This window comes from Oreochromis aureus, linkage group 8, assembly GCF_013358895.1.
Source record: "Oreochromis aureus strain Israel breed Guangdong linkage group 8, ZZ_aureus, whole genome shotgun sequence".
Classification (NCBI taxonomy): domain Eukaryota; kingdom Metazoa; phylum Chordata; class Actinopteri; order Cichliformes; family Cichlidae; genus Oreochromis; species Oreochromis aureus.
The window spans coordinates 13,301,521-13,321,832 of record NC_052949.1 but is presented as its reverse complement, the minus strand read 5'-3'; the positions used below and the strand labels follow the sequence as shown (position 1 = coordinate 13,321,832).

At 40.6% G+C, this 20,312-nt stretch overlaps 1 protein-coding gene across 1 annotated transcript in view; it reads right to left on the bottom strand.

The window, feature by feature from the left end:
- Positions 1–20,312, bottom strand: part of LOC116327464 (calcium-activated potassium channel subunit alpha-1-like) — a 100,099-nt gene that overhangs the window by 7,713 nt on the left and 72,074 nt on the right. The window contains exons 20-31 of the mRNA XM_039616452.1: positions 19,020–19,193; positions 16,715–16,747; positions 13,370–13,463; positions 7,907–8,030; positions 7,323–7,547; positions 5,927–6,119; positions 4,873–4,986; positions 4,572–4,664; positions 3,489–3,619; positions 2,113–2,307; positions 559–677; positions 240–461 (exon numbers count right to left, since the gene is read on the bottom strand). Of these exons, the coding sequence (XP_039472386.1) occupies positions 240–461; positions 559–677; positions 2,113–2,307; positions 3,489–3,619; positions 4,572–4,664; positions 4,873–4,986; positions 5,927–6,119; positions 7,323–7,547; positions 7,907–8,030; positions 13,370–13,463; positions 16,715–16,747; positions 19,020–19,193 (1,717 nt within the window). The remainder of the gene's footprint in view (positions 1–239; positions 462–558; positions 678–2,112; positions 2,308–3,488; positions 3,620–4,571; positions 4,665–4,872; positions 4,987–5,926; positions 6,120–7,322; positions 7,548–7,906; positions 8,031–13,369; positions 13,464–16,714; positions 16,748–19,019; positions 19,194–20,312) is intronic.

The following is a 20,312-nucleotide window of genomic DNA, read 5'->3' as shown; positions in this document are numbered from 1 at the left end:
GAGATCCGGTTATTCTTTGACCTGCAATATTAGCCAATCCTGCTAAAGAGGAAAACCAATCTGTACTAAAAGGCTTTGTTAAACACAAAATCAAAGTGGCACATACATACACAGTCAGACGGACATACACACTTTGACACTCAGATGTGTGAAAGTCTGTCTGGACAAACAAGGCAAACACTGTCGGCAGGCACCGGTCACGGACATAGACAGTCACAGAGCTTTAGAGGGGCACATACTTTTGTTTGTCTCGCGAGTCCCTGCTTTTGGCTCGGTTGGTGCGGTTGGTGGTGGGGATAGAGTGGACGGAGGAACTCTTTTTGCTTGAAGAATGGGATGAATGGGAAGAATGGGAGAGGCTGGTTCGAGACTGGCCAGCGTTGTGGTCAAACTGCATCAGGCAGAATATCAGGTCTGAGGGCACCAGCTCAAATGCATACGGTGGATTGGTTATGACATATCTAGAGGAAAAAGGGAGCAGATGTGAGGCCAGTTATAAATAAAGTAATAAATGAATCCATTATTATTTGGATTTCAGTTAAATGCAAGAACACATACCGTTTGGTACACTGGTTTTGTGTGTTTAGATGTGCGTCTCGTAGCCGATAGATGCCAAAACACAACATGTTATACGTTTTTAGGGCTTTACAAAACAGGTCACCATAACAACCACCATCCTGTAAGACAGCAACACAAAACTGATGAGTACACAATTTGTATTTTGAAAAACCAACACTAAAAATACATGTTAACGTCATAGAAAAATAGAATCTGTGTTACACAACGTAGTCTTTTCTTTTCCCTTGCATGTTCTTTGTTTTGTTTACTGTTGTCTGTTAAATGAAGGACAAAATTGCCTCCTGACCACACTCAAATAAAATTAACAAATAGATCTCTAGCATCAAAAGTGATAGCATTAAGTCTTTATCTGATACAGCTGGATAATAAAGCAGAAAGTCGTGGAAATTAAGCAGATAACTCTACAAACTCGACAAGCCACACAAGCATTCAACAACAACATTTTACAGCACACAGTTAACTCATTCCATTTGAAGTTGAACTGCCACAATTAGAGGATTCAGTCACCAGGGTAAAGCAATGATGGATTTTATGGAATATTAGAGAATATTAAGAGAGCCATAGCACAAAATAAAAGAAGCCTCCTTGGCTCATTAGCTTTGTTGTGCCATTTATAATACTGTACAAAAGTCTTGAGCCACCCCTCCTTTGTTTATATTTAGCTTCCAAGGAGTCAGACTAAATTTTAAGTTGTCTTCAGAAATAGTTCTCCAGGCTTTCTGAAGGCTTTTAGTTTTTCTTTGGACATTGGCTGCTTTCAGTCATTTTCAGTTCAGTTCTTGTACCTGACCACTGTCAGAGGATTTGTTTTAAATCATATGAATCATTCAAGCATAAATAAAGGTACCTAACAGACGGGATGAGTTAGGACAACAAAAAAAGAAGATTTTAAATTTAAATTTTAGTTACTTCATTACTAGCAACCTGTCACAAAACCCATCATTTGTTCCCATGTCTTTAGTTGATTTGGGTTTATGAAAAATACCAGCAAAAATAATATTTTTGGACCAACAAAAGTAAATTCCCACAAATATATTAGCCTAAAACTTGGTATATCTCATGGTGTGTAGTGTGTCCTTAAAAAATTTGAGGAAACTGAACAAGTAGAGAACAAACGAAAAAGTGGCGGGCTTAAAAAGCTATCTACAGCAGATGACCAGTGTGTGAAAGCTGTGTCCTTAAGAAATAGGAAACATCCAGAAAAGACCTGAAACACGACCTGAGAAATGCATCTGGCACTTCAGTTGATCCATCTACGTAAGTGCTAACAATCAGTCAATATGCTATTAACAATATGCTATTAAAACTAACATCTTAAATAAATGCCAAAAGACTTATTTGATGCTCATTCTATAGATAACTACAACTTTATTTTCTATTCTTTATACAATTTCAGCTATGTCTCCACACAATCACTCAACACAGTTTTACATCCCCATCCCTATTACTCTGTATCCTTCAGTAACAGCAGCTCCCACAAAGCAAGCTGACAAAGATGTCCTTAGCCCCCAGGTGACAAGACCAATCACTTACCCCGAGGTCGGCAAAGGGCCCATCGTACAAGGCCAGCTGTGCCACGCGACACCTGTCCCTGTTTGCCAGGGTCTGTGGTGTGCTGTATCCACCTCTTAATGCATTCTCCTCTGCCAGCAGCCCCTCCAGCTCCGGTGTCGCCCCGCCCGTTACCAGCGTCCGGATCAAGGTGAGGATATTATCATTGAAGTATGTCTGAAGGAATGAAGTTAGAGGGGGGTGAGTCCTTAAGCAAACACTACCAAAGTCACAACTGAACCTTCTCAGCACGCCAGGCAGATTGAATGGTGCTATCTAACCCTGCTCTGTCGCATCACATTGGCCTGAACATGGAGTGAAAAGACAGGAGAATCCAGTTACTGCAGGTTACACCTACTTCCATCACAGCAGCGAGTCCATGTTCACACTTGTCCAAGGATTTATTACTTAGCTTTATATAAGAAAGAAAAAAGTCCACTTTATAAACCACACACTAAGCCAGAAGATATACTCCTCTCTGTAATTGTTATCTTTCTAATCCCTCCTCAGTTATTGCTTTGCTGATTTTAACAAGGGCAAATGTCTCCCCTTTTCTTTTCACTGCAGTCGCTTGTCTCCCCCTGCTTGTACAGCATGGTGACATCTCCCTTGGCTGCTGACAGCACTATTGACTCAGATGATGGATGAGGGCTGTCCATTAGGTAGCATTACCTTTGTCTACACTGGAGCACACTTGAAGGCAGCTTTGTTCTAACCTCACTCAAACTGAAAGGCAGACAAATGAAGCCATCATGCCTCGTACAAGTTCCAGTCTTGTCATTCATTCTTTTAACAGAGGACCAGAATGTGCCTACTTTATTATTTTTATTATTTTTTTAGATTTAGTTGTAAAGCTCGGCCAATATAGGTTTTTTAAAACCGATACAATACTGAAACCGATATTTGGCAGTATAAAATTCAATATATTGGCGGTTATTTTTTTTCTTTTAGACACATGACACAAAAAAACATTTGTTATGTGTCGTTATTAAGAGTTATATTTTTGCGAAGATGTTTCACCTCTCATCCAAGAAGTTCCATAACCAAAAGGTTTGAAGAGTCCCAGGTATTTAAACCCTAGTGGGAGTTTCCCCTTTGGAGATGGACACGTGTATCATCACATGAGCTTAGCTGAACCCTATTAGGGTTTAAATACCTGGGATTCTCCATGTTTTGCTTCTTGAACTGAAGTAAAACAAACAAAAGCCCAATCTTCTTCTTTTCAAGCTCTTAAGACTGCTGATACAGATTTATCAGTAAATAGCTAATATCAGTCGATACCGCGACTATTTAGTTGACCTATTTTGCAATTGACTTGTTCACAGGCAGATGTTATTAGAAATTTGCTTTTGACTTACCGCACTCATTAAGGAATCCAGCACACTGACTGCGAATGCTGTCCCACAGGCAAAAGGCTGTGTGAGGTACAACTCTGTGTCTGGGTCGTCGTCATCATCTTGATCCAGGAACTGAACATTCGAGTCATTCACTATGGGGTAAACATGTTCATTTTATTAGCTATTTCAGTTCAGCTTGTTTTGTGTTGTTGTTTTTTACTGCACACTAAGTCCAACATGGCAAATGCTTGATTCACGTGAAGAGAAGGACACAACAGTACAGCGGTTGTGCACAACAGTCAGTAGCAGCAGATATGGACTGTATTAGAAATCGGTGAATAGTTTCGCATATTCTCCTCATTTACTTAGTTCCAAATTTGGACCACATTTTAGTTTCTTTAAAAGAACTAAAATGACAAATGTGTCTGGTGTTTGTATCCAGCCTTGTGGCCAACTTGCCTCTGCCACATTCCATATCCAGGCCATTCATGCACACTCATGACACCATGCATATTGTCAAAGTTCCAGGCCTTAACTTAAAGTCCTCCTGAGGTCACTATCAGTAACACCATTATGCCATTGTTTGTCTTGTAAATCCAAGACAGAGCTTCCAATTACTTGTACTTGCATGTCAAGTCAAATGAAAGTATTTCATTGCCCCAGAACCTTCTTTAAAGATGTCTTTGAGCACAAAAACACATGCAGTAGCTGGAAGAAAGTAATGATGTAAAATTTAGTTGGAGAACTGCTTCTTCTGTGAGGACAGAAATAAATGTCAGTCATATCGACAGGGCTGAGATGAAAGAAGGGCACGGGCCAGAGAATGTGATCCGACAGAAGATGCTATGAAAACAGCCACAAGGACTTCTGAGGGATCAAAGACCCTGTAATTCTTAGAAAAATAAAAGGGAGAAATTTTGCTTTGAGATAGGGAGCCAAAACAAGACAGGCAATTTCAACCAGAACCAAGGGTAAAATGTGCTCAAAGTGATGCCATGGGAATGGACTGAGCCGCTTGTGCAGCACGAGAAATCAAAAGAAAGCTGATATGGAGGCAGCAGCAGTTACGACACTGCAGTACAGGACAGAGGCACTTCTTCTTACCCAGCTCAGTTATCATTTGTATGCTGGTCCCACTGCTTTTATCCTGACTGAATGAAATCACAGGCAGTTTTTTGCCTGGCTTTGCTAATGGTGCTAGACAAGTGTTAAGGAAAAACAGTTACTGGTACATGTCAACAAGGGACAAAACAAAAGCATAAAAAATTCCACTTTTAGTACAGTTAATCAAGCCATGACAGCCTCTAATTGCATAATTTGTGTTTTCGGAGATTTGTTTACAACTACTGCACTGAAAAGAACATAAAAGCTAGCATATCAATCAACACGTAGCAGCAAACCATACCTAGCTCTGTTATGATGGGGATGTTTGCTCCAGTGGTGACAGAGGTCTGCCTCACCAGTCCATGGACTGGACTATTCTCAGGAGATGATCTATCCATTCCTGGTGGTGTGAAGCCTTAATGGACATAAATGTCACACAAAGCACATCAGTTAATACTAGTTCAGTACTTGATTTTAGAGGTTACGATAATGCACATCAGCAGAACTAATATGTTGGGGCTATTTCATCTATTTGCAGCCGCTAGTAAGGTGTAAAGTGCAGTGTTACCATATTCTTGACAACGACCAGTATTGATTTATATATAATAGATGTGACAAACAGCTCATTTTATTTCCCTTTGATTGTGTGTGCATGGAGACAGAAACATTTTACAAACATATGCAAAAAAAAAGCATGTACAATATGGAGTCATGAAATAGAAAATCAGTGACGCAAGATTGAATCCAAATTGACTTGACATTTCTTGCTTTCCTCAGACTGACAAGTAAGCACATTAAATCAGTGATGCTGTATGTATAATACATAGGGTATGTTGTGATATCCATCACTTACTGCTGACTAAGCAGCACCATGCGAGGTCATACATGTATTAGAGGAATAATGAAATTGGTGGAGACCCCCCATACACACACCACCACACCCTCCGCCCGTCGCGAGGCCAAAAGGTTTCTAAAAGGATTTCTCTCAATGCCAAATAATGGCCCGTTACTGAAGACCATCTGAAGCTAACTGAGTGCTTCAAGTGTCATTTAGAAAGCTATAACATGCAATTTTAATACATTGCACACATTAGTTTTATGAAAGTAGTCCCAGATATTGAAAAATAACAATGTGCAAGCCAGGCAAATCTCTTGTGCCAGAGCTGTGCTTGTTGCCACCAATTAAGTTTGTGAAGAAACCAGTTGTTACAGTAACCTGAGGAATAGTCAGCTGGGTTTACTGTCAAATGCAGTGACACCAGGTCAGCCAAGCAGCACCCAGTGAGGAATATTCTCTGTGCCAGGGCCCTGTCCCTTCCAGGCAGTGCAGTGAACTATGATAGGGCGCTCCTTACCTTGAGAATTAGCCTGCAAGACCCCGATGCTGTCATCAAACTGCATAGATTTGATGTTGAGTGACGCCAAGATGCATTCTTTGTCCTGCAGTGATGCATCGTCAATATTGTTCTGATTGGCTGACAGAATGACACACATGTCGCAGAGGTTGATGTTGACAGCCCTCAGATCTGCCCTACTCAACGGTGTGCCCTTTGAGAACAAGTGAAGGAGAGAATTTGTTATCTCACCTATAAGGTACAACAAATAAATCAAAAATTTTGAACGGCAGGCAAACTCGAAACTTATGTCGGCCTCGTGTGCATGCTCCAAATTATACTACGCACTGCTAGCACGTCCTGACAAATGCTGCTTTTTACTAATTATGTCTTTCACAAAGTCTTTTAATGGTGGAACAAAAAAAAATTGTGGATGCTCATATTAAACATGAACAAAGTTTCAAATAATGAGGATTTACTGTGTTAAATATCAACGCAATTAGCAGTAAATAGTGTGTATTGCAAAAATTTGTAAGTTGATTTGTGCAGTTGATTTAAATATTCTCTTCCCATGTCTTGATGCATGCTCAATCATCCAGGTAAGTAAATCTCCAAAAGTTGTACGTGTAATATGTCAATTGCAAACATCTTTAAGTTGTCACCTCTTACGTATAATCTTCTCACTGCTATCTCTTTGTGAATACTAACAATACAATACAGTTTTTTATTGTTTTTACACCTAAACCCAGTTTGTGCTGATGCAACATGTTTATAAATCCGGCCCTTGGTGCTCAGCTTTCTGACTTTTTTTCTCCTTTTGGCACTGTATGATGTCAGAAAGATAGAATAACCTCAATATAATCAATTCAGATACAAAGGTTTAGCTGTGAGCCACCTGCTATCCGTCTGATTGAAATTTGAAACCAATCAGTAGAAATCTGGCTTAAAAGGTGAAGGAACAGTGCTGAAGCTTGTTTAACACAGCAAACGAACTGACAGGATGCAACTAAGTCCAATATGAGATAAGTAAGGATTCCTTATTCTGGGAGTCATGCATAGCTTCCCTAATAAAGTCCAGGCAGAAATTTGCATAATCAAATCCACATTGTTCCGCTAACCTTAGCCAAATCCTTTGCTAGCATAACCGCATAAATATTAATCATTATGTAATGTCCAGGATTTAATATTCTACCGGAAACCACAAATTGTTGATGGCTTTAAGATTTGTTAACAATGAGCATTTTGCAGGACAGCTTGCAAAATAATAATGTCCTCTTTATACTGATGAAACAGTATCACGTTTCCCACAAATACATTTGTTAATGAGCAGTATATGCACACCAGTTTAGAAATGCAAAGGCATCACTTTGAAGTGATCTAGATAAACATTTGAAATTAGTGATTTTTCTCTACTTACGGGCAGAATGGAGACTTTGGGGAAATTATGAAGAGTTTCCCATTCCCGCTTCAGATACTCAAGGGAGCCGACAAACACAATATGCTTCAGCTCATGGTAGTGAAAGTTGCTTGCTCTCAGAGGCATCACAAAGTTTCGGAGACCGATCACCGCTGATTTCACGTCTCCAAATATGCACACGACCACATGACCGCTCAGAACAGTCATGGCTGCCTCACTCCGTGTCTGAGAGGGAAAGAAAGGGATAAGGGATCAATATGTTCCTGGCTGGAATTTGCATAAATGGGCATTTCCAACAAATGTTAGCGCTTTCTCCTTTTGCAGTGAGCCTGCCCCCCTGTAAAATATATCATGCAGTTCTGCACTGCAATGAAAGTAATATGAAAAATGGCATATGTATTAGTACAAGAAATGTTTTATAGTGCAGGGCTCTCTTGTAGCAAATGACATGTCAAACACCTCATTACAGAGTGTTTAAGTGCCCTGTCAACCTCTGATAGTGCTTTGTGACATGACACATCTGTCACCAGGGAGAAGAGTGTCAGGGACAAATGACGTGTACCGAGCGAAGGAGCAGGACCCACCAAGATGACCTTCTCAATGTCTTTGGACGGGCACCAGTGAAACATCCCCGTGGAGTCGTATTTCTTTACGTTCTCGTCCATGCTCTCAATCTGCTCGTTTCCCAGGATGAGGAGTGGGTCATGTCTAATCAAACAAAAAGATGGGAGGGACAAAGTGAAAGAAGATCATTGATTGGAACAAAAAACACATTTCTTTTTCATACATTTTATAAATTAACCATAAGAATATTTGGCAATCTGCAAATAAGTTGCTTTTACTAAAAAAAAAAGAAAAAAAAAAAGGTTGCTTTCTTCCTATTTTTTCCGCTTCCTCTTTTCATTTTCCTGTCAGAGGCCATCTGCAGAAATGCCAACAAAACTGCCATGTCATCAAGCGGAGTGACATCAGCAGCGGCAGCCAGGCGGAAGAAGATGGCAGCAACACACTGCGTTGACTGGCATGAGCACGGAGATGCAATTACGCCCCCTTACTGCATACAGCTTTTGACGTAGTGTGCTGCGTGGTAAAAGCTTTAACAGACCAGACTTTAAATATTTCAGCAATTTGCCCAACCGTATTTGCTTTCCAAAGTGAAGGGTATTAATGTTTAAACAGACCATCAGAACTATATAAACTAATTTCACTGGTGAACATTAACGCTGACCACTAAAAGTTGTCTCCCAACATGTATACCTGCATTTCTATCATGCTTGTTCTGGTCAGGGGGATATGATCTTATGAAGTCATACAGTTAATTTAAATAAAAAGTTTTGATGCATGTAATAGAATAATCAAACACATGATCCATGGTGTGAAATTTGTAAGTTGCCCAAATTTAACATCTCATCAAGCTGATCCCAACGAAAAGTTTTTTATCTGTGGAAGAAAACTCACATAAAGATCGCCCGAGCCAACCGATGCACGTGACCAGCCACGTTGGTAGTACTGCCCAACACAAATCCCTTTGCCCTAAATCGACTTTGTCAGATTCAGATCAAAGTTAAAGATGCTATCTTTTGAAAATCCAGACAACAGTCTTCGGTCTCTGTCCAAAACCTTTTAAATTGTTTAAGTCGTCCCCTCGTAACAAGAGCGTCTCTTTAATCCATCCAAGTACCTCAAAAGAATGGGCACCTTAAGTAACATGTTAAGTATGTATGAAAGTGTCAGCTGAAACTACCATCCCTCAGGCTCCAAGAGACTGAAGCCGAAAAACCCCCGCCTTTGGGCTCATATACCCCCAGGCAAGACCTGGATGTCCTTTCAAGAATATAAGTAGCAGTAGAGGGAAATGTCTTTTCTACCTCTCTGTCAATGCGGCTTCACTTTGAAAAGCGCGTGTATGATGAAATTTCGATGTCAAAGCGTGCACATTGTTGTTGTTTTTTTTAAAGTACAATGTTAACAGAAACGTGAAATAAAAAATAATGAAATACACTCCAATATATTGAAAGTAGGGGTCTTAAAAACAATGAGACTCACTCACATTTGCTGCTTTTGGACTGTCGGTTGCATGAAATCAGACATTGCCGCTTTTCTTTTTTTGGTGTAATCAAAAGAAGCGGAGGTGGCAGCTTTGATAAACTGCAGGTTTACAGGTTTACAGCCGGGACAATCATAAATGATCACAAATAACTGGAATTACGGTGCTTAAAATCCACGTGAGAGTGCAATTCAAATTCTAATAAGAGTGAAAGCATTTAGTGGTTTTACACCTTGGCTAAATATTTCATCAAAAGTCAAATGTTTCACCACTCACTCAGTGGAGCCGCTGTCACTTCAGTTTGTCCTTGTGAAGATGACTGGTGAGGCAGAGCTCTGCCAGGATAGCTATCGCTCACTGTCAGCCATGACGGCCTGTCACTACCCTGCACTGCCAATTGCCTCAGCAGTTCTGTAACAGACATGACGTGTATGTCACGGCACTCCGATGTGACCAAACGCGTTGTGACATCCCGCAGTTAGATGTGTCTTATGACCCATCAAGGAGCCCGTGGAAATGGTGTTAATTTCAGTGAGGTCGTCATTGCTAAGTTCCAGACAGGTCATGTTAGTTTGCTGGAACTAGAAGCGAACTGTCTCGTGGAAACGCTTTTTTTTCCCCCTTGCGTGGTTTGTTTCGTTAAACAGCGCAGAAGTGTCCGTGAGTGTCACTTCTGTGTACTTCTAAAGATTCAAACTGATCAGCAGCATAATTCACTGCTTTATGATGACACGTTTGACAAGACTTCACACATCATTACCCCGAAACATAAGGCCAGGTGTTTTCTGGAGGAGCGTAATGACAGCTGAGAGAGCCATAAAGAAGAAGGCAGACATGCACATTATGTCGATCTTCTAATTCGGCAACACTGCACTAGCTTTCTCTAACACAAGCACTAAGAGCAGGCAAAGTCTTTGAAAACCCGGCACATCATGAAAACTGACAAAGGCCTGCTCTTCAAAACCCACAGCCAATCTGTTGATCATTACTTATTTACAAAGGCCTTGAGGCCGCGGGTCCTGTAAAAACACATTTGATATAGTATACACCCAGATGTTTTTTTCTCTGCTTGTTGCAATGAAGTATCCCTTAGGCTACCACGGCGAATCCCTCTCTAGCGTGTAGGCAGCAGACGCTGCACGAAATATCACATCCACCTGTACTGCACAGTATTAGCATGGCAAGTAGATGGATTGATTTGGTGTGTTGATTTTTCGCTGATGGCTATAGCATTGGAAAAGCCTGGTTTTGTTACCCAAGAGCCTGGAAATCACCTGGAGCGATTCAACTTTCAAACCACTTTGAACCAAATAAAAAAAGGGCAAACGCCCACCTGGAAAAAACAGAGACCAGACATCAAAGGAAATGGTAATGTATGCATACCGACACTTTTAGTTATAATACAAAGCAATGTTTTTTTGTTTTTTTTCCAGAACTAGCAAATGTTGCTGATCTGTACTGTATCTGATGGTATTAAACAATACAGACATATGTGGGTTTGAATTCCAAATGTCAAGCAGATCGCAGCCATATTAGCAGTGGGAACATAAAGTCATCTGTCAGGTTTAATTAAATTTCATTTGTGCTGTTGCACTTTGTATACATCAGGCTGCAGGTCTTCCCTGTTGCCTGGCTTCCTTATAACATTGCACTTAATGACAGTGACTACTGTTATTATCGTCCCTCTAATGGGTTCTTGTTGAATAACAGTGTTATCTCCAGTCAAGATCAATACGCTACGATTTAATTTCACGAGACAAGATAAAAGCAAGGTAGCATTTGAATTCGCCTTTCATTGTGATGATACATATCATCTGTGGCCTTACGTGCTGAAAAGACCTCAGAGGGATCCGACAATAGATGAATAGCCTTGGGCTATCTATCCTTTAGAGCCCCTCTGACTGCCTGGTGCTGTCATTAGTGCCAGGCCTGTTTAAGAACTGTAGTCTGTGGGTGTCACATGAAACCTTGTGGCATAGAGCTCATCTCAGAGGCTGACATATTTTCCATGAAAACAGGAGCGTAGAAAAATGTTCTTTCAGATGCTCTGTTTAATCCAACAAGTACTGCTTTTCTTCCTAAAGCACAGGTATCTGTACTTTCTTCATCAAAGCTTTGTTAAAGCTACATTAATGACTACATTTATATCCCCAAGAGGTTAAATTGATATATGTAATTTGAAAGAGATTATATGATTATACTTATAAACCAACAAAGGATTATCACCTGACTGGAGATCCCCGCAGAGTATTTTTATACCGTCCGGCAAGTTGTTTTGGTGTCATCACTCTTATGTTGAGCAGGAAGCTAGTCTGTATGTTACCCTCCCAACACTAAGCAACAAATATAATATATAACAAATATCAACAAAGTTAGCAGCTAGCTGCCGAACATCTTGGAATATTTTGCTGGAAAATAGCCTTAAGTTTTCCCTTGCTCAGAGACCCAAGTTCAGCTAACAGGAGAGTAACTCTTTGATTCATCAAGTGAATTTAAACGGTTTCTCTGTATTTACTAGTTGTGTATACAGGCAATCATTTCCTGCTCCTTAATCATAACCAGGTCATTCTGATTCCCATTGTGTCAGAGCTGCTGGTGTCTCACAGATGCACACAACATGGCCTTTGGCATTGACGCAATGATGCAATGGATTCAGTTCAGCGGAGAGCTCTGGCACCCATTGTTCTAGGTCTAAAACTACCTAGAACTAATCAGAAAACCGAAAGAACACATGAAAGAAAGGTTGAAAGAAATCTGGACAATATGTGGGAGGACCCGGGTCATAGAGAGAGGTTTGAAAGTGAGGAACAGAATCTTGTAATGTATTGGTAAAGAACTATGAACAGGGGTGCACATAAGTGGTCCGCAGGTGCGCATTCGCTGTCAAAATTAAAGACGCGCACCAGATAAGACGTTGCAACGCACGTTTGTGTACATATAAAAGGCAATGTTTTTGTCCGCTAGAGTGGGATTTTCACAGCATATTCTGCACCACACTTCTCTCTGTGCGTTCATCATTTGTTTGAAGCCAGCTCACCTCCTGCAACCACTTTTCCAAGAATACGCGCTTCTTTTGCGGTTCGGACTCCTTCTGACGTTTCTTTGGAGGTGGAGGAACAGCAAAGTAATTGCTTAAAGGAGCTTGCTTCTTCGACATCTTTAAGAGTTCTAAACAAATGTCTGTCCTCCTCCAGAAAATCTTCTGTACGCAAACGTGCGTTGCAACTTCTTATCTGGTGCACGTCTTTTATTTTGACAGCCAATGCGCACCTGCGGACCACTTATGTGCACCCCTGACTATGAACCACTGGAGCTGGATGAGGAGGGGTGTTATATGATTGGTGGACTTGATGCAGGTGATGATGTTTCCTGCCAAATTCGGTACCATTTGGAGCAGATTAAGATGTTCATTGGGGAAACCAGAGAGAACGGCATTACATGTGACCAGGGCATGAACAAGAACTTGTGTGTTGTGTTGAAAAAGGAAAGGGTATAGGCCATCTTGTTGTCCTAATCGTTATGTAGGCTGAATGTGAGACATTATTGATGTAAATAATAGAGTATTATCCCTAACAACATAAAGACATTTAACACTGGGGGATGCATGGACTGAAGAACCATCTGTGAAGGAAGCAAGAGGGTGTATTTTGGAAAATAGTTCTTTGAACCAATGAGGATAACATGACTTGTATTGCTCTTTTAATTTAAGGTCATTATTTGTCATCCAGCGAGCGATAGCGTAGAGACAACGCTAAAGAACCCCTTTGGTGTCAAACCTGAAGGCACATATAGGGTTAATGTTGTGATAAAGCAAAGTTTAAACCAAGCCTAAACCTAACCAAGTAGTTTTTGTGTTTAAACTAAACTGAGCGGTGATTACAGTTTGTTGTGTTCTGTTGCCGTTTAACATTTGGCTATTAAAGAAGCTATCTGCATTTTTATGGTGAGGGAATTTATATGTGTAAAAACTCAAAGACAGATAGCTCCGTGTGGTACCTACCTCATAATCTTAGGTGAGGAGTTTGGAGAATTCCTCATGCCTCCATTACGTTGCTTTTTTTTGGGTGATAGTGCTGATTGTTGGTCCTCTTGAACTGCAACAAAATGCCAAAGAAACAGCATGATGGCGGGAAATGATCAGAAGTCAAGCAAAGATCCACACAGCAGGGACAACAACAGAACAGCACAGCACAATTTGAGGTCAGTGAATTCAAAGAGATAATATACATACAGGGACAGAGTGGAAAGAGGTTGGGTGAACAAGATGGAGTGGGACAGGACAATTTAACCAGTGGGTAGCAGGAAACAGTCCAATGTTTGCATAATGCAGACAGGATACATTAGCACATCATTTGCATGGTTGTGTATGGAGATGCAAACATGCAGTAGTGCCATTATCAACCATCATGCCATTTGCTAAAGTTTAATCTGGGAGGCTTTATTTACCATACGCACTAATCCACTGAACTGCTGTAATCCGCCTGTCAACAGTTTTGTCATTCAGATAATGTAGCACCACAAATAACTTAAGTGCTGTTAAGAGGGCTGTGATTTCGTAATCATAGATTACTGTAGTACAGATAGACCTAGACTTGCATCACTGTTGCTCACACTAATCACTCATGTTCTCATTTAATTAAGGTAATAACCTATAAATATTAAGCATCTAAGACTACAAGCAAGGGTGCTTTGAGTGAGTATTGAATCCTGGATTTCTGGTCTTTGTTCATCTTGGGAGTGGTGCCCTTGGCTTATACAATTAGGTTGGTCCTTGTGCCAGAGTGATTTATGTACAGCTGAGATGCCCTTTGGACATTGTCTTTATCACTTCAGCAAACTGCACTGAGCTCTTCATAGGGAACGAATTATAACTTTTACCCCCGAGTAAAGTAATCAGGCAAATATTTTTACAAGCTAATATCACAGCTGCAGAAAACAACTCTACTCTGTGGCAGTCGCTGGTAAAATAAATACAAGCAGCAAGAAAAGTGTTTTACTAATAGCACTTTGACAGCCATCGTTCATTGGGAATAGCTTGTTACAGGTCATGGAAAATACAGTCGGGTACCTTATAACTGATGGTTCAAGCTGTGAACCGTTTCTTTTTTTTAGTCTTTTCTGGCTTTCTTTCTTTTTTTAAACAAAGAAACTGCAATTGCTTTCATTAAAATTAATAAAGTCCCAAAGATCTTGCTCCTCCGCCGACGAACACATGATTTCAAGCACCGCTAGCATGTCGAAGACTGACACCATAATGGAAAACGTTGAAGAAAGGGGGTGCTTTCCAGTCGAGAGGGATGCTCCAACACACTGGCCCTTCACATCTCGCTCGGCCTGTTCAATATTTAATGTTTCACAGCTGACAGCTGCACACACTGGGTCATTAGTAAGGAATGCTACACATGCAACCACTCCAGACTGGCAAGCACATGCTTGGGTTGTGCTGTTGTTGAGTGCAGGCCTGCCAAACACGCTGAGGGTAAGAGGGATGTGGGGGGATGTGGCCCTTACACTGCCTCTGACTGAGTGTGGCGTTACTGGAGTGACCGGGGCGGTATCTGTATTTCACCGGCAGGCTACAGGCTCGCTGGAGCCGGCTGACCTCTTCTGCCACCCCTGGCGGCCAGCCTACCTGGCCCGAGTCCTCGGAGCCCACGAAGCTCGGTCTCAGAGCGGAGGGCTCAGCGGGGGGCAGCAGGCTTCCCTTGCGGTTGTTTACCAAACGGACCGATAAAGCAGCAACTCCGCTACGGGGCCCCTTACAGACCTCACTGGCTGAGGTGTGGTTCAGTTTAGCTGACTTGTACCGATAAGGCTGGATTAAGGGACTGTTGTTTACTGCTAAATGAAGAGGAGTCAAAGTCAGCAGCTATACAATGCAATACTATTTGATTTTTTTCTTTAGGTGTTAGTTCACTCAAATCACAGATAACACAGCTCCCCTGTTAACTCTTTGGGTATCTAGTCGACCTGACGGTTTTGGTAGTATTTGCAGAAGGGTTGAAGAGACAGTGCAAAACTAGGGAATAAAATTTCATTTGTGATGCTAAGAAACATTGAAAAACAAACTGACAAATGATATTACCGTGGTCTGGGATAATATTCATGCCATACTGAAGAATAGAAACAGCTCATAGTGGATGCTGTAGAAACATAGCTGCCGTTTTTCTAATCTTATTTTAATGCCGTGATAGGAAAAAAAAGCCAAAGTTATCTAAATGAGAAAGCAGAATATGGCACTTTCTTTGTGATTTTAGCAAACTAATCCTTTAATTCTTGAAGCTAAACACAAGGTAGGATTTGATTTAAACCGACTTCCGTAAGACCAGCAGTGTGTATGTTAATAAAACATCTTGTGACTCTTATCATAATTAAAGGACAGTCACTGGTTTAGGGGGGTAATTCTTTCTGGCACAAGAATGCTAATGGCTGAATAATTAAAAAAAAGCTCATTTTTATTTAACACCACTTAACCACTTCCTGTAGCCACCAATGAAATGCTGGATTTGACATTTACTTTGATATTTATAATAAACATGAATTAATAAATATGCTTTCAGGTGTTTTAGCAATTGTTATGCTACCAGAACAAGGAGGTGACAGCGTGAATCAGCAGCCACTAGCTGCTGCATGCAGTTTATGCCTGATGAAGGAGGGAGGAATGAATTCGATATACATTTTAATACTAGCGATATAATAGCGGTGAGGCTGGTAAAGATAAAAAGAGACAGAAGAGCTGTGTTTTCCTTAGTTCAAAAATGTCTGGGAGCTAAAACCGGAGAAGAGAGATGATTATTTCAACAGTCAGCTGTCTAGCAGATTATCCTTCCTGCTCCAGACCTCCACTATTCATCTGCCCCACGTCAAACATGCACAGCACTTCTCCAGGACAACGCAATGTGGCAGATTTGCTGCCTATCACAGATCCTGTTAAAGTGGACTACCCACTAGTTTCACACTCCTGTAAGCGTTGGACGAGAGCTGAGAGAGTTTAAGATCGGCTTTTTGCATTTTAATATGTTTTACTCAATTATTATTTTCTTGCATACATTTAATTTTAATGTTTTTAAGTGATTTTGTCCAAACTTGGTTTATCCACAACTCATGGTGAAGAAGCCATGAGGGTGCTGCTGAGCCCTAACTCATACCTAACACAAAGAATCAACTCAAAACTGTTTGCTAATGCTATGCATATGACACACAGTCATGGATGATGATGACAGACTGGACAGTGAAATACAGCAGGTCAGGGACAGTTCAAATATTAATAGCTGAGAATGCACAAATGGAGGGGTTAGACACAAGTGAGTCGAGACAAAGAGAGAGAATGGAAATCAAAACTTACTTGATTTGATATATCCATTATAGCTATTTTTAGCTGAGAAAAATGCAGAGACGGATGAGAGGTTACAGAGAAGAACAGGTCGTAATGAGAGCAAATTATAAGTGACGACTGTGAACAGAAAGCTGAGGGATTTCTCTTGAAGGCACTTAAAAAAAATTGAGGCCGTGGAGACAACACGGACAAAGCAATGAGAAGTAAAACAGGTCAGTTAGAAATCTGATTTTCAGAGATGTGGTCAGTAATTAAAGAGTAGCTCGCTGTCTATGTTTGTAGTCATCTGCTAAATATCTACCGTGTCACTCTAAGCAGTGATTTGGCTATTTTCAAGTCAAAAGAGGACCAGATATCTTGGCTACCTTTAAATTTAGATGAAAATTGTAGATCAGTTCCTTAAGTCCAAGTTGGTGTCTTTGAAAAGCTTATTTACTCCCATTAAGAATTTAAGACTGAAATATTACCACGTTTGTGTGACTGATAATTATTTATTATTAGCAGTTATTTAGTATCAGTTATTATAGCTGCTCATATTTACCCTCCAGTGAAGGCTAAATGTAAGTTTAGCAGCATTAAATGAATACTCAAGTGAGAAGCAGGTTTTTATATATCATATATGTTCAGCTTGACATGTTCAATCAAAAATACCTACAATAAACTCATCAGCGCACAGTGCATAAAACTTAAGAAGTGTTACTGTCTTATTTTTTCAAAAGCTGCTTTTCCTATGCCTTCCCATGCCTGAGACAACCTGCACAGATGTATGTAACTTTCGGTGAGTCCCACACATGCTCATTAGTAACTTATTTCAACCCCTTGCTTACATTAAAGGTCATGCATTGAGCTTAAGGCAGGACAGTGACAGCAATGTTCAAACAGGGACCGTGCTGGTCCTGGCATCTGTCGCCTGCAATCGGAGGGCGCGAGCAGAGTCACAGGACTAACAGGCTAGCATCTGTCCCACAACGAGAGAAAAGGAGAGGGGCGGGGGCGCTCGGCTGCCTGGTGGTTAGGAACTGTCAGGCTGAGTTTCATGACAACCGGTAGCACTCCAAAAATGAAAATGCAAACATAATTTCCATGTCAGGCCGCATAAGGCCTCGCTCCACGCATCTCCCGCACCGTGTCGACAGCAACTCTGGAGCTCTTGCTCGAGCCTTTCTAGCCAGGCCACGCTCACAGCACACAACCCTGGAAGACACACTGAGGGGTAAAAACGCCCAGACGTGTTCGGCTATACGCAGAATGGTTTTTGATCAAGAGTCATTCACTAAAAATGTATGACAGTCTACAATGTTTTCCAGCAAATTGTATCAATGCTCTGCAACCTCAGACACATTCTTCATGCCTCCTGCGACACATCAGTACGATTTAACATACCCCCCTGGCTTTAAAAGGGAAATCACACTTGAATTAGAAATTCATATGCAGTTCAATTCTGTTAAAGTCTGCTTGTTAAACTCCAATATGATCCAGCACTCTTCTACCGTCTTTTGTTCCTCTTACATTCCAACCCTACTGCTTTGTGTTCTCAATTTAATCACAATTCAGCAAAAACAGCCAATAACTTTGTCTGCTTTGGAGATTTCACCCCCAGTTCTTGTTCAAGCTGTTGATTATAATTTAATAAAACCCATATGTTAACCTCAATATGTACTGTTATAGTCATCGTTACAATACCCCCTCAGGTGCTCTCAAGAGCATTATTTACTAAAAAAAAATAATAAAAATTAATCGTTGGAGACGCCTACACATACAAATACCTCAAATCCTATCCTGTTCACCCATTTCTCCAGGGTACAGTGGTGAAGTATTATATGGAAGGTTTTTTTTAATGTTAATTTATGTCTCCAGTGACATCATTATAAGATTTGGACAGTCCTATCAGAATAATTATTTGGGAAAATGCACAGTAACTGTGCATTGTGAGATTTTTTGCAGGGATGCACAGCTGTACATTGTTCATGGCTTTGACTTTAATATATTTATGAGGTCACTGGAGGGAAACAAATACTGCTGTACACAGCAAAAAGTTTGCATTAGTGACTGTCAATCTAATTTTAAACTACGTTTCAATTTGAATTCACGTTCTCTTGACAAAACACCAGCAAAACAGTAGACCAGCATGCTTCACTGCAAAACGTAGCAACAGACAGAGAAGAGCACCAAAAATCAGAAAGCTAAAACACCAAAGCAACATCTACATCCGTGACAGTGACAACACGGGTGCTTAAATTTGACAGCACACAGAAGTAAAGACACACGGTGCATGTTACAACACTGAAGAGCACATGTCATGGCGACAACTTACAGGCACGTAAAGTGGCTGAGCAATCATTAACAGAGACAGCAGAGAGTGGGATGTCCCGTTGAGGGGAGTCCATGTTACAACGCACATTAACCGGCATGCAAGTGCAGTCCCGCTCTGAGCGACCGCAATCAAAACAACATGCCAGTTTCATTTTCTTGTAGGCAGGCGTCTTGGCTACAGTCAAGGGTTCATATGAGAGGAGAGGAAGAGCAGGTTAATGTTGAGGGTCATTCTGAGGGAAGAGGGGATAGAGGAAGAACAGGGTATGGAGGACGGCTGCTGCTGGGATGTACAAGATTAACCTTTGTTGGTATCCTGTAAACCTACACCCTTTCCCCTCACGTGAACATGACCCCGTGACCTCAAATATGGCTTCTTTAACTTTTTCAGACTTTTTGGAGACTTAACCAACAAAATCCTAAAAATGCTAACACAGATTTAGCTTGTTTGGGCTTAGTGTCACTTTACTATGTGATGAAATGTTTTTCCATGTTCACTAATTAACTTGCTAATGAGCCAAGCATGAACATCATGGCAAATTTGGTCTTATAAAGGCCAATCTTGGCCCAAGGATAACATAAGTGGAGGTTAAAGACACATAATTCATGTTTAATTGGCATAAATAAAACATTTATATATGCACAATTTGATGATTTATAGCTAAATATTTTTTTTTCCAGACACCTTGGCTATGTTTCATGGATCTCTGGGGGTTCCTGGATTCTTCTCTTAGAGCCACTGAGTCATGTGAGATATAAGGACAATAATATTTGATTTTACAGCTCTTAAATATTTGCATTTGTTACTAATGCTTATTAAGAGGAGGAGGATATGACAGAAATCTCCCAAACAAAAGATTAAAGGTGCTGGTATTTTACAAAAACAGAATCACCTTTAGAAAAACCTGCAAGTGCCTTCAGAAAAGACAAAAAGAAAAAAATACACTTGACAGCGTTTATGGTGCATAAAAGCACACATAAGTTAGATGATCCATATTCCATGACAGATTTGCTATTTTTTCCTGAAATATTTCTCCTAAAAGATATGCTGGAAGAAAGAAGTGGATTACTTCACTTTAGTATGGATGCCAATTTTTTTCCCATAATATAAAACAGTAATAAGGAAAAAGGTTTTCCAGTCTTCATCCCAGTCCGTTTCTCACTGTGATCTTTATGCAAGGGTCTTGTGTTTATTAAAGGGCAGCAGGGCCATCTGGTGGTGATGTGGTGAATTACTAACTCAAGTAGGCATGAATGCTGCAGTTTTTACATTTGAGCAAAAAAAAAAAATCTA